The sequence below is a fragment of the Mobula hypostoma genome, chromosome 6 (genome assembly GCF_963921235.1).
Source record: "Mobula hypostoma chromosome 6, sMobHyp1.1, whole genome shotgun sequence".
NCBI classification, from domain to species: Eukaryota; Metazoa; Chordata; class Chondrichthyes; order Myliobatiformes; family Myliobatidae; genus Mobula; species Mobula hypostoma.
The window spans coordinates 3,990,294-4,012,429 of NC_086102.1; the positions used below are offsets into that span (position 1 = coordinate 3,990,294).

Genomic DNA, 22,136 nt, shown 5'->3' on the forward strand with positions numbered 1-22,136 from the left:
CCTAGCCCTGGGGAGGGAGCCTACCCCTGAGGCCAGTGAGGGGGCGTTCCCATATCCCGTCAGTCACTCCCAGCAGCTCAAGCCCTGGGCCGCCATTGCCACTTGTTTCGATCACGTGACCCATTCTTAGCCAATCCGCTGGCTGACAGTCACATGACGAGGCAGTGGGCAACAATTGGAGCCATTGGAAGGCGCTGTCTGTCTGAGTACGTTGAGTTGCTTTGCTGTGTTTGATTTGATTTCCTCCTCAGTTTTGCGAACCATTTTGTTTTTCTTTCCTTTACCCATGTCGGCCACCACCCACAGCCTCGGTGAGGTCCTCGCCCCCGACCGGCCCGGCTCAAGGTAAGGAACCGGCAGGAGGAGTGGGGCAGTCCCCTCCCGCCTCTCAGTGACACTACTTTCTCCCCCTCTTCCTACTCCTTCTGTCTCCCTCTCCCTCCACCCACATCCCTGATCACGTGACCCGTGACTCGCCATCTTGCCAGGCACGCGGTCACATGACATGGCCGTGGGCGCCAATCAGAGTCATTGGCAGGATAGTGTCTGAGTGTGTTTATTTACACAGATCCAGGAACCCCCCCCACTCATACTAGAACTGTGCCCCCCACATCCTCTCTCCCCTCTCTACTCCCTCCTTCAGACCCGTGGACACCTCCCTCTCTGCCACTCGGTGACACCAGCACTGCTCCACAACTCGCCAGAAAATCCTGAGACCCACCTTCTGACCCCCCCCCCCAGGTCCCAGGCTACACCCCCCCACCCCTCAGTCACATCAGCACACTCTTCCTTCCCCCACACCCCAACTCCCTCCCTCTATACTCCTCCCTTTAGATCCTGCAACCCTCTCCCCACCCCTCAGTCTCTCTGTCTCCCCCCTCACCCCCACTATCACATCCTGGGACCCTCTCCCCACCCCTCAGTCTCTCTCTCCCCCCTCACCCCCACTATCACATCCTGGGACCCTCTCCCCACCCCTCAGTCTTTCTCTCCCCCCTCATCCCCACTATCACATCCTGGGACCCTCTCCCCACCCCTCAGTCTCTCTCTTCCCCCTCACTCCCACTATCACATCCTGCGACCCTCTCCCCACCCCTCAGTCTCTCTCTCTTCCCCCTCACCCCCACTATCACATCCTGCGACCCTCTCCCCACCCCTCACTCTCTCCCTCTTCCCCCTCACCCCCACTATCACATCCTGGGACCCTCTCCCCACCCCTCAGTCTCTCTCTTCCCCCTCACTCCCACGATCACATCCTGCGACCCTCTCCCCACCCCTCAGTCTCTCTCTCTTCCCCCTCACCCCCACTATCACATCCTGCGACCCTCTCCCCACCCCTCACTCTCTCCCTCTTCCCCCTCACCCCCACTATCACATCCTGCAACCCTCTCCCCACCCCTCACTCTCTCCCTCTTCCCCCTCATCCCCACTATCACATCCTGCGACCCTCTCTCCACCCCTCACTCTCTCCCTCTTCCCCCTCACCCCCACTATCACATCCTGGGACCCTCTCCCCACCCTCAGTCTCTCTCTTCCCCCTCACTCCCACTATCACATCCTGCGACCCTCTCCCCACCCCTCACTCTCTCCCTCTTCCCCCTCATCCCCACTATCACATCCTGCGACCCTCTCCCCACCCCTCACTCTCTCCCTCTTCCCCCTCACCCCCACTATCACATCTTGCAACCCTCTCCCCACCCCTCACTCTCTCCCTCTTCCCCCTCACCCCCACTATCACATCCTGGGACCCTCTCCCCACCCCTCAGTCTCTCTCTCCCCCCTCATCCCCACTATCACATCCTGCGACCCTCTCCCCACCCCTCAGACTCTCTCTCTTCCCCCCACCCCCACTATCACATCCTGCGACCCTCTCCCCACCCCTCACTCTCTCCCTCTTCCCCCTCACCCCCACTATCACATCCTGTGACCCTCTCCCCCACCCCTCAGTCTCTCTCTCTTCCCCCTCACCCCCACTATCACATCCTGGGACCCTCTCCCCACCCCTCACTCTCTCCCTCTTCCCCCTCACCCCCACTATCACATCCTGGGACCCTCTCCCCACCCCTCAGTCTCTCTCTTCCCCCTCACTCCCACTATCACATCCTGCAACCCTCTCCCCACCCCTCAGTGACATCAGCGTTTTCTCGCTCTTCCCCACACCCTGACTTTCTCATTCTGCACCCCTCTCACACACGAAGATCTGCCCTTCCCACCCCTCTGTGACACCAGCTCTCCCTCTCTCTCTCACACCCGGGAAAGCCCCCTGCCCCTTCCTCAGACGCCAGGACTCCCATCCCCGTCTCTCCCTCAAACTCTGGAACCCTCCTGCCCCTCCCCGGGAATCTGGGATCTCAGACCTGCACCTCCCTCAGACCCCTCTCAGAGGATCTGTCTATATCTCCATCTCCCCCCTCAAACCCCAGGATCTGACCCTCAGAGATGCCCCCTGAGATCCTGGCACTCAGTATTTGCCCTTTTTGTCTCCTCCCAGGGTCATGGGTCCCAACACAATCACCTCACACTCTTGGACAGGGTACACAGACCAGCTCCCGCCCTTAGAGAGATTCCAAACTCCTTGGCTGTCCAACCCTGCAACTCATGAACAATCTGCCTTCCCTACACTCATGATTCTTGTTAGTCTACTATCACATCTCTCACTTTAAACCTCTGCCCCCCCCCCAATTCATCATTCCCCTACCCTGGGGGAAGACTGCATTGATAGTTCTAACCCCTCTGTACCAGCGGCCCGCAGACTCTCGCACACCCATGATCAGAGAGCTAGCCTGACCGACCTCTCTCTATTTCCCGAGCCACCCAGTCCTGGCAACAGCCTCGTAAATCTTTTCTGTACACTTTCCAGTTTAACCGCATCTTTACTATAACAGGGTGACCAGAACTGAATAGTACTCCACATGTGGCCTTTCGAACATCCTGTACAACTTCAACGTAACATCCCGCCTCCTGTATGGTGGAGAAATGGAGGGCTATGTGAGGGGAAGGGTTACATTGATCTTGGAGCAGGTTAAAAGGTCAGCACAACATGAATTTATGTGTCCTGACTGTGGAACCGGATACTAGGATTCAAGAACAGCTGATGGAATTTGATGCAGACGAGTGTGAGGTATTGCACTTTGGTGGGACCAGCCAGGGTGGGTCTTACACAGTGAGCAAGCAGTGGGGCACTAAGGAGTGTGGTAGAATAAAGGGATCTGGGAATGCAGATCCGTAATTCCTTGATGGTAGCATCTAAGGTAGAGAGGGTCGAAAAGAAAACTCTTGACACATTGGCCTTCATAAATCAGAATTTCAGGTACAGGAGTTGGGATGTTATGTTAGAGCTGTACAAGACGTTGGGGAGGCCTAATTTGGAGTGTCATGTGCAGTTTTGTGGTCTTACCTACAGGAATAAGGGAAGATTTACAAGGATGTCACCAAATCCAGAGGACCTGAGCTGTAGGGAAAGGTTCAATCGGTTAAAACTGTATTCCCTGGAGCGTAGGAGACTGAGGGAAGATTTGATAGAGGTACAAAAAACTGAGGGGTATTGATAGGGTAAATGCAATCAGCCTTTTTCCACTGAGGTTAGGAGGGACCACAGCCAGAGGTCACGGGTTAAGGGTGAAAGGTGAAATGTTTAAGGGAACGTCTTCACTCAGAGGGAGGTGAGAGTGTGGAATGAGCTGCCAGTGCAAGTGGTTGATGTGGATTTAATTGCAATGTTTAAAAGAAGTTTGGATCGGTACATGGATGGGAGGGGGATGGTCCTGGTGCAGGTCGATGGGATAGGCAGAATAATAATTTGGCATAGACTAGATGGGCTGAAGGGCCCGTTTTTGTGCTGTAGTGCTGTCTGACTGGGTGGCAGAGGCGCGTGCCGATGTCAGTGACTGGTCGGGCTTGCGGAGGGGTCACTCCCGAGAGCCTCAGATGAGGTGTGATGATGGATATGCAGACACACTGGGCCAGTGGGAGCTCAGCCAGGAGAGAGGGGAAGCCAAGGAGACCAGCACCACCAACAGAAGTAGCCCCCTCTGGAGGGAGGGTGTTGGGAGTTAGTGAAAGGAGGCTGCCTCCTGCGGTCAAGGGGGGTATGAACCTTGGGTCTGACAGCTCCTCTCAGTGCAGGGGTTGGTGGGGGAGGGCAGTGGTAGGCACGGAGGCAGGATAAGCTGACTGTAGTCACTGCAAGCAGCATTGCAGATGGCCAGGTCTGGCATGACTCGAGGCCCACTGGGAGAATGGAGAGAAAGCAACAGACGCAAAATGCTGGAAGAGCTCAGCAAGTCAGGAGCACCTACTAAACAGTCAAAGTTTCTTGCTGAGACCTTTCATTTCTCCTGATGAACATCGACTGTTTATTCCTCTCCATAGATGCTGCCTGACCTGCTGAGTTCCTCCAGCGTTTTGTGTGCATTGCTCTGGATTTCCAGCATCTGCAGAATCTCTTGTGTTTGTGTACATGGTGCAGAGAGTCTGGTGGTGTAAGCAGCCCGTGTGATGTGGGTCTGGAAGTAATGGGTGTGGTTTCAATGAGAATAAGAGTCAATTGAATCGATTTAATTTTACTAAGTGTTTGTAAAATTAACCACAAAAGGGAGGCATTTTCAGGATCACAAATAAATCCATTGGTCAGAGTCAACCATGGATATTGCAATCCATCTGTCTACATAATACGCAAGCCAGGGCAGTACGATATGCAGAGCGAGCTGTTGCCCCTGCAGCAGGCTCCACCTCTCCAACAGCTGACAATCCCAAAGCAACGGCAGACACCGATACAGCTTGGCACCAGCAGTGTCACAGGAGTTGCCAGATATCGTTGAACTCAATGTGGGACTGCCTCAGGGACTCCAGCCCCGGAATTTCCCTCGGGGTTTACTCCCGAAGCCTTCCCCATAGGCAAGTGTAGCTGCAAGGCAGAGGAAACTTGAGATCAGAGTTTTCGTTCTCCGAGATAAGCTTCCAACCACGGCTGACGAGCCCCATCTGCCCGAAGTGACTGGTTTTAAGGCACCACTAACCCGCCTTTGCCCCTTCTGTCAGTAGGAATGGTTCCGCTGGGCTTAGTAGCTAATCTGGACATGAAGGCCAGGAGCTGGACTGGGTCGTCGTAACTCGGGGGTGGGGGGCAGTAGGGATCAGATTCTTACTACCTACTACAAGTCCCAATAGTGTGCATCTTAAATAGCCTAAAAGTCCAAATGGTGTGCATCTTAAATAGCCTCTGGCAACCAAAGAAATCACCTCGAGTCATTTTTAAACAAAATATATCATTACTGCTTCTCATTCATGTTTAATCACATGAAGGTTTTGTTCCGACTGAGGAAAGCTGTCAGACTAGAATTTATCAGGAATGAGTGGGACCATGTATCTGACACCATGGATCATTCCACATTTTCCAAGTTGGATTTCTGTGGGGAATTACCTTGGCCAACCTCCAACCAGTGAACCACGAACTTCAATCCTGGGACACTCCTCACCACACTAAGAACCAGAATATAAAAGCAAGGATGTAATGCTGAGGCTTTATAAGGCATTGGTCAGACCTCATTTTGAGTATTATGAACAGCTTTACACAGGATAATACAGCACAGTACAGGCCCTTCAGCCCACAATGTTGTGCCGACCCTTAAACCCTGCCTCCCATATAACCTCCCACCTTAAATTCCTCCATATACCTGTCTAGCAGTCTCTTAAACTTCACTAGTGTATCTGCCTCCACCACTGACTCAGGCAGTGCATTCCACGCACCAACCACTCTCTGAGTAAAAAACCTTCCTCTAATATCCCCCTTGAACTTCCCACCCCTTACCTTAAAGCCATGTCCTCTTGTATTGAGCAGTGGTGCCCTGGGGAAGAGGCGCTGGCTATCCACTCTATCTGTTCCTCTTATTATCTTGTACATCTCTATCATGTCTCCTCTCATCCTCCTTCTCTCCAAAGAGTAAAGCCCCAGCTCCTTTAATCTCTGATCATAATGCATACTTTCAAAACCAGGCAGCATCCTGGTAAATCTCCTCTGTACCCTTTCCAATGCTTCCACATCCTTCCTATAGTGAGGCGACCAGAACTGGACACAGTACTCCAAGTGTGGCCTAACCAGAGTTTTATAGAGCTGCATCATTACCTCACGACTCTTAAACTCTATTCCTTGACTTATGAAAGCTAACACCCCATAAGCTTTCTTAACTACCATATCTACCTGTGAGCCAGCTTTCAGGGATCTGTGGACATGTACCCCAAGATCCCTCTGCTCCTCCACACTACCAAGTATCCTGCCATTTACTTTGTACTCTGCCTTGGAGGTCGTCCTTCCAAAGTGTACCACCTCACACTTCTCCGGGTTGAACTCCATCTGCCACTTCTCAGCCCATTTCTGCATCCTATCAATATCTCTCTGCAATCTTTGACAATCCTCTACACTATCTACAACACCACCGACTTTAGTGTCGTCTGCAAACTTGCCAGCCCACCCTTCTACCCTCACATCCAGGTTGTTAATAAAAATCACAAAAAGTAGAGGTCCCAGAACAGATCCTTGTGGGACACCACTAGTCACAATCCTCCAATCTGAATGTACTCCCTCCACCACAACCCCCTGCTTTCTGCAGGCAAGCCAATTCTGAATCCACCTGGCCAAACTTCCCTGGATCCCATGCCTTTTGGCTTTCTGAATAAGCCTAACGTGTGGAACCTTGTCAAATGCCTTACTAAAATCCATGTAGATCACATCCACTGCACTACCCTCATCTATATGCCTGGTCACCTCCTCAAACAACTATATCAGGCTTGTTAGACATGATCTGCCCTTCACGAAGCCATGCTGACTATCCCTGATCAGACCATGATTCTCTAAATGCCCAGAGATCCTAACTCTAAGAATCTTTTCCAACAACTTTCCCACCACAGATGTAAGGCTCACTGGTCCATAATTACCCGGACTATCCCTACTACCTTTTTTGAACAAGGGGACAACATTCACCTCCCTCCAGTCCTCCAGTCCTCCAGTACCATTCCCGTGGACAACGAGGACATAAAGATCCCAGCCAGAGGCTCAGCAATCTCTTCTCTCGCCTCATGGAGCAGCCTGGGGAATATTCCGTCAGGCCCCGGGGACTTATCTGTCCTAATGTATTTTAACAAATCCATCACCTCCTCTCCCTTAATATCAACATGCTCCAGAACATCAACCTCACTCATATTGTCCTCACCATCATCAAGTTCCCTCTCATTGGTGAATACCGAAGAGAAGTATTCATTGAGGACCTCGCTCACTTCCACAGCCTCCAGGCACATCTTCCCACCTTTATCTCTAATCGGTCCTACCTTCATTCCTGTCATCCTTTTGTTCTTCACATAATTGAAGAATGCCTTGGCGTTTTCCTTTACCCTACTCGCCAAGGCCTTCTCATGCCCCCTCAAAAAAGAGGTTTTGGGCCTGTTATCTCAGAAAGTGTGTGCGGTCCAGAGAAGGTTCACAAGAATGATTCAGGGAATGGAAGGGTTAACCTACGAGGAGCCTTTGATGGATCTGAGCCTGTTTTCGCTGGAGTTTAGAAGAATGTAGGGTGGGATCTCATTGAAACCTATTGAATATTGTAAGGCCTAGACAGAGTGGCTGTGGAGAGGACGTTTCCTGTGGCGCAGGCTTCCCACCCGGGGTCCACACACCCCTTGCTTAACGGTATTGGTCCATGGCGTAAAGAAGATTAGACTGGATGAGTCTAGGACCAAAGGATACAGCCTCAGAATAGAAGTACATCGGAATCAGTTTTTTATCACTGAAATATGTCATGAAATGTGTTGTCTTACAGCAGTTGTACAATTTTTCATGCAATACTCAAAAAATTACCGTAAGTTACAGTAAGAAATATAAAAAATAGTGCAACAGAGAGCCTTTAGAACAGAGATGAGGAGGAATTTCTTTAGCCAGAGGGTGGTGAATCAGCAGAATTCATTACCATGTACAGCTGTGTAGCCAGGTCGCTGGGTGTATTTAAAGTGGAGGTTAATGGGTTCTTGATTAGTCAGGGCATCAAAGGTTACGGGGAGAAGGCAGGAGAATGGGGTTGAGGGAGATAATAGATCAGCCATGATGGAATTGCGGAACAGACTCAAGAGGCCGAATACCCTGATACTCAGAGTGAAAGGGGGCAGAAGAGACAAGCTGTTGTGATAGGGGATTCATTGGTTAGGGGAACGGCTAGGGTAAAAAGACCCTTATGGCAGTTGTATACAGACCCACAAGTGAGGATGTGGTCTGCAAATTATAATGGGAGATAGAAAATGCATGCCAAAAAAGCAATGTTACAATAGTCATGGGGGATTTCAATATGCAGGTAGATTGGGAAAATCAGGTTGGTGCTGGATCCCTCGAGGGGGAGTTTCTAGAATGCCAAGGAGATGGCTTTGTAGAGCAGCTCATGGTTGAGCCCATTAGGGGACCAACTATTGTGGATTGGGTGCTGTTCAATGAATCAGAATTGATTAGAGAGCTTAAAGTAAAAGGACCCTGAGGAGAAAGTGATCAAAATATGATTGAATTCACCCTGAAATTTGAGAAGGAGAAGCTGAAGTCAGATGTACTGTATCAGTATTACAGTGGAGTAAAGGGAATTACAGAGGCATGAGAGAGGAGTTGGCCAGAATTGATTGGAAAAGAACACTGGCAGGGATGATGGCAGAGTAGCAATGGCTGGAAATTCTGGAAGCAATTCAGAAGGTACAGGGTATACACATTCCAAAGAGGAAGAAGTATTCTCAAGGCAAGATGACAGAACCATGGCTAACAAGAGAAGTCAAAGCCAACATAAAACCCAAAGAAAGGGCATATAATAGAGCAAAAATCAGTGGGAAGTTAGAGGATTGGGAAGCTTTTAAAGAAGGCAACTAAAAAATCGTTAAGAAGGTAAAGAATATGAAATTAAGCTAGCCAATAATATTAAAGAAGATACTAAAGTTTCTTCAGATATATGAAGTGTAAAAGAGACAAGAGTGTATATTGTACCAATGTAACACTATGCTGGAGAGGTAGCAATGGGGGGCAAGGGAATGACAGACAAACTGCATAGGCATTTTGCATCAGTCTTCACTCGCAGTATGGTGGAAGTTCCAGGCGTCAGGGGGCAAGTGTGACTGAAGTTACTATTACTAGGGGAAAGGTTCTTGGGAAACTGAAAGGTCTGAAGGTAGATAAATCAGCTGGATCAGATAGTGTACACCTCAGTGTTCTGAAGGAGGCAGCTGAAGAGATTGTGGAGGCATTAGTAATGATCTTTCAAGAAACAGGAATGGTTCCGAAAGACTGGAACATTGCAAATCTCACTCGACTCTTCGAAATAGAAGACAGCCAAAGAAAGAAAACTATCGGCCAGTTTGTCTGACTTCAGTGGTTGGGAAGATGTTGGAGTCAATTGTCAAGGATGTGGTTTCAGAGGCACATGATAAAACAGGCTATAGTCAGTGTGTTTTCCTCAAAAGAAAATCTTGCCTAACAACTATGTTCCCTTGTCTAGCCTACTGGTAATTTCCTCAAAAAATTGTAATAGGTTTGTCAGGCAGGATTTTCCTTTAAGGAATCCATGCTGAGTTCTGCCTATCTTGTCATATGCCTCCAGGTACTCTGTAACCTCATCCTTGACAATCGACTCCAACAACTTCCCAACCACCGATGTCAAGCTAACAGGTCTATAATTTCCTTTTTTGCTTCCTTGCCCCCTTCTTAAATAGTGGAGTGACATTTGCAATCTTCCAGTCCTCCGGAACCATGCCAGAATCTATCGACTTTTGAAAGATCATCGCTAATGCCTCCGCAATCTCCACAGCTACTTCCTTCAGAACACGAGGGTGCATTCCACCTGGTCCAGGAGATTTATCTACCTTTAGACTATTCAGCTTCCTGAGTACTTTCTCTGTCGTAATTGTGACTGCGCACACTTCTCTTCCCTGCCACCCTTGAGTGTCCGGTATACTGCTGATGTCTTCCTCAGTGAAGACTGATGCAAAATACTCGTTCAGTTCCTCTGCCATCTCCTCATCTCCCATTACAATTTCTCCAGTATCATTTTCTGTCAGTCCTATATCTACTCTCACCTGTCTTTTACGCTTTATATACTTGAAAAAGCTTTTAGTATCCTCTTTGATATTATTTGCTAGTTTCCTTTCATAGTTAATCTTTTCCCTCTTAATGACCTTCTTGGTTTCCTTTTGTAAGGTTTTAAAAACTTCCCAATCCTCTCTCTTCCCACTAATTTTTGCTTCCTTGTATGCCCTCTCCTTAGCTTTAACTTTGGCTTTGACTTCTCTTGTCAACCACGGTTGCATCCTTTTTCCACTCGAAAATTTCTTCTTTTTTGGAATATATCTGTCTTGCACATTCCTCACTTCTCACATAAACTCCAGCCACTGCTGCTCTGCTGTCTTTCCTGCCAGTGTCCCTTTCCAGTCAACTTTGGCCAGTTCCTCTCTCATGCCACTGTAATTTCCTTTACTCCACTGAAACACCGACACATCAGATTTCGGCTTGAGCAATATCTGCACAGAGCACAGTCATGGGAAAGCAGCATCCCTCATCAACACCACCACCATCCAGACCACGCTCTCTTCTCACTGCTGCCATTAGGAGGGAGGTACAGGAGCCTCAGGACCCCCACCACCAGGTTCAGGAGCAGTTACCTCTCAACCATCTTGAACTGCTGTGGTTAATTTCACTCACCTCGACTTTAATCTGATTCCACAACCTACAGACTCACTTTCAAGGAATCTACAACTCATGTTCTCAGTATTATTTATTTATTCATATTTACACAGTTTGCCTGCTTTTGCACATTTTTCAGTGAAACTGTATATCAGGATAGCATATGGTGACATATATACATATTTGCCCTTTTAGGCCACTCACCCATCAGGGTCTGCTTTGCCAATCCACCATGGCTGACTTTTTATCCCTCTCAACTCTATTCTCCTGCCTTCTCCCTGTAACCTTTGACACCCTGACAAATCAAGAATCTATCAATCTCCGCCTTAAATATACCCAAAGTCATGACCGTACACTTCCTGACACTGTGTTCCATCTGCCACTTCTTTGCTCATTCTCCTAATCTAAGTCCTTCTGTAGCCTCTCTATTTTCTCAAAACTACCTGCCCCTCAACCTATCTTTGTATCATCTTAAAACTTGGCCACAACGCCTTCATTTCCATCATCCAAATCATTGACATATAAAGTAAACAGACCCCCATGGAACACCACTAGTCACCGGCAGCCAGTATGAAAAGGCTCCCTTTAATCCCACTCTTTACCTCCTGACAATCAGCCACTGCTGTATCCATGCGAGAATCTTTCCTGTCATACCATGGGCTCGTAACTTGTTAAGCAGCCTCATGTGTGGCACCTTGTCAAAGGCCTTCTGAATATCCAAGTAAATGACATCCACTGACTCTCCTTTGTATATCCTGCCGATTATTTCCACAAATAATTCCAACAATTTGTCAGGCAAGATTTTTCCTAAAGGAAACCATACTGACTATTTTATCATGTGCCTCCAAGTATCCCAACATCGCATCCTTATGAATAGACTCCAAAATCTTCCCAACCACTACTGGTCTATAATCTTCTTTCTTTTGTCTCCCTCCTTAAAGAGTGGAGTTAAATTTTCAATTTTCCAATCCTCCAGAACCATTGGATGATCTTGTGATTTTTGAACCGGTGGGGACAAGTCTGTCACTGTATAACACCGGGGTACGGTACCAGTGGGGATGGGTCTGTCACTGTGTAACACGGGGGTACGATACCGGTGGGGACGGGTCTGTCACTGTATGACACCGGGGTACGGTACCGGTGGGGACGGGTCTGTCAGTGTATAACACCCGGGTACGGTACCGGTGGGGACGGGTCTGTCGGTGTATAACACCGGGGTACGGTACCGGTGGGGACGGGTCTGTCACTGTGTAACACCGGGGTACGGTACCGGTGGGGACGGGTCTGTCGGTGTATAACACCGGGGTACGGTACCGGTGGGGATGGGTCTGTCGGTGTGTAACACCGGGTACGGTACCGGTGGGGACGGGTCTGTCACTGTATAACACCGGGGTACGGTACCGGTGGGGATGGGTCTGTCGGTGTATAACACCGGGGTACGGTACCGGTGGGGATGGGTCTGTCGGTGTATAACACCGGGGTACGGTACCGGTGGGGATGGGTCTGTCGGTGTATAACACCGGGGTACGGTACCGGTGGGGATGGGTCTGTCACTGTATAACACCGGGGTACGGTACCGGTGGGGATGGGTCTGTCGGTGTATAACACCGGGGTACGGTACCGGTGGGGACGGGTCTGTCGGTGTATAACACCGGGGTACGGTACCGGTGGGGACGGGTCTGTCGGTGTATAACACCGGGGTACGGTACCGGTGGGGACGGGTCTGTCACTGTATAACACCGGGGTGCGGTACCGGTGGGGACGGGTCTGTCGGTGTATAACACCGGGGTACGGTACCGGTGGGGACGGGTCTGTGTATAACACCGGGGTACGGTACCGGTGGGGACGGGTCTGTCTGTGTTTAACACCGGGGTACGGTACCGGTGGGGACGGGTCTGTCGGTGTATAACACCGGGGTACGGTACCGGTGGGGACGGGTCTGTCGGTGTATAACACCGGGGTACGGTACCGGTGGGGATGGGTCTGTCACTGTGTAACACCGGGGTACGGTACCGGTGGGGACGGGTCTGTCGGTGTATAACACCGGGGTACGGTACCGGTGGGGACGGGTCTGTCGGTGTATAACACCGGGGTACGGTACCGGTGGGGACGGGTCTGTCGGTGTATAACACCGGGGTACGGTACCGGTGGGGATGGGTCTGTCACTGTGTAACACCGGGGTACGGTACCGGTGGGGACGGGTCTGTCGGTGTATAACACTGGGGTACGGTACCGGTGGGGACGGGTCTGTCACTGTATAACACCGGGGTACGGTACCGGTGGGGATGGGTCTGTCACTGTGTAACACCGGGGTACGGTACCGGTGGGGACGGGTCTGTCGGTGTATAACACCGGGGTACGGTACCGGTGGGGATGGGTCTGTCGGTGTATAACACCGGGGTACGGTACCGGTGGGGATGGGTCTGTCGGTGTATAACACCGGGGTACAGTACCGGTGGGGACGGGTCTGTCAGTGTGTAACACCGGGGTACGGTACCGGTGGGGATGGGTCTGTCGGTGTATAACACCGGGGTACGGTACCGGTGGGGAAGGGTCTGTCAGTGTATAACACCGGGGTACGGTACCGGTGGGGACGGGTCTGTCACTGTATAACACCGGGGTACGGTACCGGTGGGGACGGGTCTGTCACTGTGTAACACCGGGGTACGGTACCGGTGGGGACGGGTCTGTCACTGTGTAACACCGGGGTACGGTATCGGTGGGGGCGGGTCTGGCGCTGTGTGACACCGGGGTACGGTACCGGTGGGGACGGGTCTGTCACTGTGTAACACCGGGGTACGGTACCGGTGGGGACGGGTCTATCACTGTGTGACACCGTGTACGGTACCGGTGGGGACGGGTCTGTCTCTGTATAACGCCGGGGTACGGTACCGGTGGGGACGGGGCTGTCAGTGTGTAACGCCGGGGTACGGTACCGGTGGGGATGGGTCTGTCAGTGTGTAACACCAGGGTACAGTACCGGTGGGGATGGGTCTGTCACTGTATAACACCGGGGTACAGTACCGGTGGGGATGGGTCTGTCACTGTGTAACACCGGGGTACGGTACCGGTGGGGACGGGTCTGTCACTGTATAACACCGGGGTACAGTACCGGTGGGGATGGGTCTGTCACTGTGTAACACCGGGGTACGGTACCGGTGGGGACGGGTCTGTCTCTGTATAACACCGGGGTACGGTACCGGTGGGGACGGGGCTGTCAGTGTGTAACGCCGGGGTACGGTACCGGTGGGGTCGGGGCTGTCAGTGTGTAACGCCGGGGTACGGTACCGGTGGGGACGGGTTTGTCACTGTGTAACACCGGGGTACGGTACCGGTGGGGACGGGTCTGTCGGTGTGTAACACCGGGGTACGGTACCGGTGGGGACGGGTCTGTCGGTGTGTAACACCGGGTACGGTACCGGTGGGGACGGGTCTGTCACTGTATAACACCGGGGTACGGTACCGGTGGGGACGGGTCTGTCACTGTGTAACACCGGGGTACGGTACCGGTGGGGACGGGTCTGTCGGTGTATAACACCGGGGTACAGTACCAGTGGGGACGGGTCTGTCGGTGTATAACACTGGGGTACGGTACCGGTGGGGACGGGTCTGTCGGTGTATAACACCGGGGTACAGTACCAGTGGGGACGGGTCTGTCGGTGTATAACACCGGGGTACAGAACCGGTGGGGACGGGTCTGTCGGTGTATAACACCGGGGTACAGTACCGGTGGGGACGGGTCTGTCAGTGTGTAACACCGGGGTACGGTACCGGTGGGGATGGGTCTGTCGGTGTATAACACCGGGGTACGGTACCGGTGGGGAAGGGTCTGTCAGTGTGTAACACCGGGGTACGGTACCGGTGGGGACGGGTCTGTCGGTGTATAACACCGGGGTACGGTACCGGTGGGGACGGGTCTGTCACTGTGTAACACCGGGGTACGGTACCGGTGGGGACGGGTCTGTCGGTGTATAACACCGGGGTACGGTACCAGTGGGGATGGGTCTGTCGGTGTATAACACCGGGGTACGGTACCGGTGGGGATGGGTCTGTCACTGTGTAACACCAGGGTACAGTACCGGTGGGGATGGGTCTGTCACTGTATAACACCGGGGTACAGTACCGGTGGGGATGGGTCTGTCACTGTGTAACACCGGGGTACGGTACCGGTGGGGACGGGTCTGTCACTGTATAACACCGGGGTACAGTACCGGTGGGGATGGGTCTGTCACTGTGTAACACCGGGGTACGGTACCGGTGGGGACGGGTCTGTCGGTGTATAACACCGGGGTACGGTACCGGTGGGGAAGGGTCTGTCAGTGTGTAACACCGGGGTACGGTACCGGTGGGGACGGGTCTGTCGGTGTATAACACCGGGGTACAGTACCGGTGGGGACGGGTCTGTCACTGTGTAACACCGGGGTACGGTACCGGTGGGGACGGGTCTGTCGGTGTATAACACCGGGGTACGGTACCGGTGGGGACGGGTCTGTCGGTGTATAACACCGGGGTACAGTACCAGTGGGGACGGGTCTGTCGGTGTATAACACCGGGGTACGGTACCGGTGGGGACGGGTCTGTCAGTGTGTAACACCGGGGTACGGTACCGGTGGGGACGGGTCTGTCGGTGTATAACACCGGGGTACAGTACCAGTGGGGACGGGTCTGTCGGTGTATAACACTGGGGTACGGTACCGGTGGGGACGGGTCTGTCGGTGTATAACACCGGGGTACAGTACCAGTGGGGACGGGTCTGTCGGTGTATAACACCGGGGTACAGAACCGGTGGGGATGGGTCTGTCACTGTATAACACCGGGGTACAGTACCGGTGGGGATGGGTCTGTCACTGTATAACACCGGGGTACAGTACCGGTGGGGATGGGTCTGTCACTGTATAACACCGGGGTACGGTACCGGTGGGGACGGATCTGTCTCTGTATAACACCGGGGTACGGTACCGGTGGGGATGGGTCTGTCACTGTATAACACCGGGGTACAGTACCGGTGGGGATGGGTCTGTCACTGTATAACACCGGGGTACGGTACCGGTGGGGATGGGTCTGTCACTGTATAACACCGGGGTACAGTACCGGTGGGGATGGGTCTGTCGGTGTATAACACTGGGGTACGGTACCGGTGGGGACGGGTCTGTCACTGTATAACACCGGGGTACGGTACCGGTGGGGACGGGTCTGTCGGTGTATAACACTGGGGTACGGTACCGGTGGGGATGGGTCTGTCACTGTATAACACCGGGGTACGGTACCGGTGGGGACGGGTCTGTCGGTGTATAACACTGGGGTACGGTACCGGTGGGGATGGGTCTGTCACTGTATAACACCGGGGTACGGTACCGGTGGGGACGGGTCTGTCGGTGTATAACACCGGGGTACGGTACCGGTGGGGACGGGTCTGTCGGTGTATAACACCGGGGTACAGTACCGGTGGGGACGGGTCTGTCACTGTATAACACCGGGGTACGGTACCGGTGGGGACGGGTCTGTCGGTGTATAACACCGGGGTACGGTACCGGTGGGGACGGGTCTGTCGGTGTATAACACCGGGGTACAGTACCGGTGGGGACGGGTCTGTCACTGTATAACACCGGGGTACGGTACCGGTGGGGACGGGTCTGTCGGTGTATAACACCGGGGTACGGTACCGGTGGGGACGGGTCTGTCGGTGTTAACACCGGGGTACGTACCGGTGGGGACGGGTCTGTCACTGTATAACACCGGGGTACGGTACCGGTGGGGACGGGTCTGTCACTGTATAACACCGGGGTACGGTACCGGTGGGGACGGGTCTGTCGGTGTGTAACACCGGGGTACGGTACCGGTGGGGACGGGTCTGTCACTGTGTAACACCGGGGTACGGTACCGGTGGGGACGGGTCTGTCACTGTGTAACACCGGGGGACGGTACCGGTGGGGACGGGTCTGTCACTGTGTAACACCGGGGTACGGTACCGGTGGGGATGGGTCTGTCGGTGTATAACACCGGGGTATGGTACCGGTGGGGATGGGTCTGTCACTGTATAACACCGGGGTACGGTACCGGTGGGGATGGGTCTGTCGGTGTATAACACCGGGGTACGGTACCGGTGGGGACGGGTCTGTCGGTGTATAACACCGGGGTACGGTACCGGTGGGGACGGGTCTGTCGGTGTATAACACCGGGGTACGGTACCGGTGGGGATGGGTCTGTCACTGTATAACACCGGGGTACGGTACCGGTGGGGACGGGTCTGTCGGTGTATAACACCGGGGTACGGTACCAGTGGGGATGGGGCATTGTGTTGTACTGGTGATGTTCTTGTGTGCTGTGATTTTTCTTTGGGAAATCTCTCTGCTGCCCCTCTCAGACAATTTGGTGAGTTGTGAACGTTGTGGTGTGGTTAGTGGGACGATGTGCGCCTCTCTGCCGCATGCCTGCTCACTGTGCTGTGGTCATTGTGTCTCCTTAGATCCCAGTGCCCTGGCAGGTCAGTCTGGTCCGGACCATGCGGTGATCGGAGGAGTTGTGGCTGTCGTAGTCTTCATCACCTTGTGTTTGACCATCGTCCTTGGCCGTTACCTGGCACGACATAAAGGTGAGTCTGGTCTCTCCTCCCCTCAACCCACACCTGGTGACACCCTCCGTCACAGGAGGTATGTTTAAAATGCAGCCGTTGTTCTTTTCAGACTCTGACCAAGAGTATGGGCAAACAGAGTTTATAAGATCATTAGGGTCGTAGATAGGATCAGAGACGTTATCCCATGGTAGAAAGGTCAGAGACTTACCTTGAGTGGGGGGAAGGATAACAGAGATGTGTCGGCCATCTTTTTACAGAGTGGCCGCTGCCCAAAATGCACTTCAACATTCAGCACTGTTTAATGTCATTTCCAGGACAAAAGGGTAAAGGAGAACAAAATAATTGTTACTCCGGATCTGATACGGAACAAAACTATACAATAAGATACAGAACACAATAATAGAAAAACACAATAAATATAAATAGATAGGATAGTTTATATACACAGGTTGATTGTATGTCCATAACGTGACTTTAGGCACAGGAGTGTCTGTACATAAGGTGACTGGCAGGAAATGATAAAGTAGTGGTGGTTGGGGTGGGTTAGTGGGTGGAGGTGTTGATCAGCCTCACTGCTTGGGGAATGTGATGCAGCTTGTTTAGATGCTCTCCGTGTGGGTATGGATGTGAAGAGCTCAGTTCTCTTCACAAAGTAGTGATGTGGGTGAGCTCTCCTGATTGTGTAGGGTGCGTTTCTGGGGTTGTGGTGGAGGCACAAATGACGGAACTATTCAGCATGCTGTTCGACAGGGAATGGAGGGATGTGGACTGTGTAAAGATTAAACTAGTTGTACAGAGACTGTGGGCTGCAGGGCTTATTTCTGCACTGTAGGGTTTGATATTTTATGAAAGATTTGTAAAGAAGAGATTCGGGAATTCAGAGGTCACAGCTGACTGTCACCGGAGAAACCCTCCTGAAGAGTCGGGAGGCTTTCCCGTAGAACCGTGAACAGGAGAGACACAAAAGTGGGAGTTGGGAGGGAAATAAAGCAACACATTGCAGGCACTGGAAACCTGAAATTAAATCAGAGGGTGCAGACAGACTCAGGAGGTCAGGCAACATCTGTGGAGAGAGAGGCAGAGTTGCTGACCTATCAGTGGAAAAGTCATTGACCAGGGCATTGTCTCTCCCTGTGACCTCCTGAGGGTTGGAGGCCTTCATGGGAGGACATGGCAGTGAGGGAAGAGGTGGGTGGGGGGGATGTGCTAGCACAGGGCCGAGTGGTCTCTGGGTCACTAAATCCTGTCGGTGTGTGTGGTTGCAGGAACATACCTGACCAATGAGGCAAAGGGAGCTGAAGATGCACCAGACGCTGACACAGCCATCATCAACGCCGAGGGTAGCCAGGCCAACGCCGAGGAGAAGAAGGAGTACTTCATCTGATCGCCCCCAGCGTCTGCCCCAAAACTGCTTCATCATCTTCTCTCTCTCCTGACATCCGCCCTATCATCTGCCTCAATTGTCCCAAAACTGTCTCAAAATCTCCCATATCTGCCCCAACCTCTGCTCTATCAACTGCCCCAGCATCTCAACTGCCCCAACATCTGCCCCAGCGAGTGTAGCTGCTCCTAACTCCTGTCCCAACATCTACTCCAACGACTATCCCAGCGGTCCCTACACCTTGCTGAATACGACTCTTATTGACTGGCTGCATTGCTGATTCAGCCAGTCCTACCCCGTGGAGGGGTATCAGATACCACTCCACACCTCTCATCCCTCCCCTCTAGCCACTGTCCTTGACCTGTTGCTCACCCTCCCCCCTTCCATCACCTCCTCCCCACATTTGCGTGCATCAGTGATTACCCGAGCTGTGTGTGTGTGCCAGCCCCCACCACTACCACCCCCCCCCCCAGTCACCGTCACTGTCCGAAGGTCTTGCACTAGCCACAGACGCATGGTGGATGCAATCACCGCCTGCCGGTCGATACTGCAGACTGTTCTGGAGGGCTGTGAACGATTCCGAGAAACGCAGGGTGAGGGGAGGGCAGGTGTTCTGGGATCTGCTCCCTCACCCTCACTCCGCTGCACCTCGGCTCCCGTTCCCTGACACCCTCTCCATTCAGTGTCACAGCCAGTCAGTGCAGCCAGCTGCTAGTGCAGGAAAGGGGAGCATGTTGCTGCTGGTTTTCCAGCTTCCCGTGGGATTTATGAACCTCTCATCATCTTCACAGTCCCCCACCATCCATCGTTGGCCTACCCTCCTCTCCGAGAGTCTGTCCAAATGTTTACTCTCAAACCTCAAGCACAAATAACTGGAGTGAAAGGTTTCTGCCAGTGAGGGTGTGTGTGCACACACTACTGAAATTGGGATTGGTGTGTACACAGTAGTGACATTGGTGTTGGTATGTACACACTATTTAACATGTGGGTGGGTGTCCAGATACCGGTGAAAGTGTGTGTGAGTGTGCACACACTAGTGAGGTTTGGATGGGTGTGCAAACACTTGTGAAAGTGTGGGTGTGGGTGCTCACTCTGGTGAGATTGGGGTGTGCGTGCAAACACCAGTGAATGTGTGGGTGTGTGCACACAGTAGTGGGAGTGGATGTGTACATACTAGTGAGATTGGGGTGAGACTGCATACAGGAGTGTGATTGGGGTGGATGGACATCCTAGTGAAAGTGTGGGTGGGTGTGCACGCACCAGAGATTGGGGTTAGTGTGCATACACTAGTGTTATTGGGGTGGGTGTGTGCACACTAGTGAGGTTGGGGTGGGTGTGCACATGCTAGTGAAAGTGTGGGTATGTGCGTACTCATTAGTAAGATTGGGTGGGTGTGCACACACTAATGAAAGTGTGGGTGAGTTTGTACACACTAACAAAGTTGGGGTGATGTACCCACACTAGTGACAGTGTGGAAAGGTGTATACACAGACTAGTGAAAATGTGGGTGATTTTCACACACTAGTGAGATTGGGGTTGGTGTGCACACACTAGTGAGATTGGGTGTGGGTGTGTACACCAGTGAAATTGTGGGTGGGTGTGCACACACTAGTAAAGGTGAGCTTACAGTGAGGTGGTGTACATATTGGTGAGTGTGTACAATAGTGAAGGTGAGAGTGCACACTACTGAGACAGTGTGCATAGTGAGAGTGAGTGTGCATAGTCATATAACTGAACAGGCGCACACTGCCTGACACCATCGTAAGTGTGCAAGCTGTAGTGTGAGTGGGTGTGTCCCTGTCTGTTGGTGTCCAGAAGCCAGACAAAGGCCAGGTCAGGGAAAGCAGTGACGTGGAAGATCACTTGGGGGAGAATGGGTTAGGGTATCTTGGAGAAGGGTCAGAAGGTCAAGGTCAGATGGGTGAAGTTGCTAGAATGTGATGTGACGACAGTGTTGATGTTGTGACAGCTGCAGTGGATGGCGATAGCACCAGGCTATAGGCTGAATGGGCCCTTTTATTGCAGCCTCCCCCTGCAACCTTGCCTCCCTCCTCGCCTGCCTGCCCCCTAGGGTGTCACTGGGGGATGGTGACTCCTCCCTGCAGGAGATACCTCTGAGCCCACCCTATCCCCAGCCTGCCCTGCCCTGCCCCACACAGTTACCCGGGTAGGAGCGTCCCTATTGCCTGCAGTGTGGAGACTGATGGGTTAAATTCCGGGTATGTGGACAGAGCCCCACCTGGGGTGTGAGGAGAAATGGGCCCTTGTCCCCGGCAAATCGGGGCTGCGCATTGCATCACGTTCGCCAGGGGTCGGCACAGTTGCATAACTGGATCTCATGCCACCAGTTCTGTATGGCTGCAACTTCACCCTCTACTAACAGCTGCAGCAATGCAACTGCATGGCTGCGTTATTTCCACCGTCCCCGGCTGCATCCTCCAGCAGCAGCTTGCAATATTGCAGCCTGTCCACTGCAGTTCTACCCTGACCAGTACCTGCCGCCGTCTAGCCCCAGCCACTGTACAACGCCTCATCTCTGTCCGCTGAAGCCGCATGACTGCCTCCCCAGTGACTGAGCTGCAGCTCTCCCCGCCATCAACAGCAGCAGTGGTGCATCTCCCTCCACGCCAGCTGCAAGGCTGCAGTCTCATTCCACCGCCCAGAGCTGCGGCTCGCTGTCCAACCATTCAGGACGACCTCAAATCTCCATGCAATACTGTATCGTATCAGGTGGATGTGTATCTGGGACTGCCAATCTATATATTGTATTAAACCATGCTTTTTATTAATAATGCGTTATAAATAGGGAACAAAGGGGTGTAACTTGGGAACAAACAGGCTCTGCTGTCGTGTGGAACTGGACGTCTTTGTAAAGTACTGAATCCTCAGAAACCCCTTACACCAGTCTGCATGAATACTGAAGCATCTGTTTATTTGTGGGTGGGGGTGGGGAACGACTCTCCATTCACTCCGGGAGCAAGTAATTCCCAAACGGTGTCCGCCTTCACACAATCCTAATTTGTACTAATTCCGCGCCGTTCCCGTCTCTCCGGATCTGTCTCGGCGGTTTCACTGCAATGCGGCGGTTCCTGGGTGGGTAACGACTGGCCAGCTAGCGAGGGGGGAAGAGGACGCGTTTTTTCCCGTGATCGGTCACAGAGTTGCTGCCGTTGGAGTGAGGTGTGTATAGGGAGGAGACCGGACCCCGTCGCTCACGATTCTGTGTGAATTTATTTTGTTAGTCATCAAAACTATTAATAAAAACAATTATGATGCTCTCATGAGTGAGTTGTGGAAGGAATTTATTCCCGGGAACCAGCATCACTGAATGGAAAGGAGATCTGCCACTGAGAGGGGGAATCTCACTATGGGACTGGAGGAGGGAGAGGAATCTCACTGTGGGACTGAGGGAGGGAGGGAGGGAGGGGAGATCTCACTGTGGGACTGAGTGAGGGAGGGAAGGGAGATCTCACTGTGGGACTGAGGGA

At 52.6% G+C, this 22,136-nt stretch overlaps 1 protein-coding gene across 2 annotated transcripts in view; it reads left to right on the forward strand.

Annotated features, from left to right (window-relative positions):
* cadm2b (cell adhesion molecule 2b) overlaps positions 1-21,922 on the forward strand; it is a 302,946-nt gene extending 281,024 nt beyond the window's left edge. Inside the window, exons 9-11 of one of the 2 annotated variants that reach the window (XM_063050208.1) lie at positions 307-345; positions 17,160-17,285; positions 18,533-21,922. In XM_063050208.1, the coding sequence (XP_062906278.1) occupies positions 307-345; positions 17,160-17,285; positions 18,533-18,651 (284 nt within the window). In that variant the 3' untranslated portion in view covers positions 18,652-21,922. The remainder of the gene's footprint in view (positions 1-306; positions 346-17,159; positions 17,286-18,532) is intronic. The other variant, XM_063050209.1, reaches the window with a different exon arrangement.
* Positions 21,923-22,136: the final 214 nt, after the last annotated feature.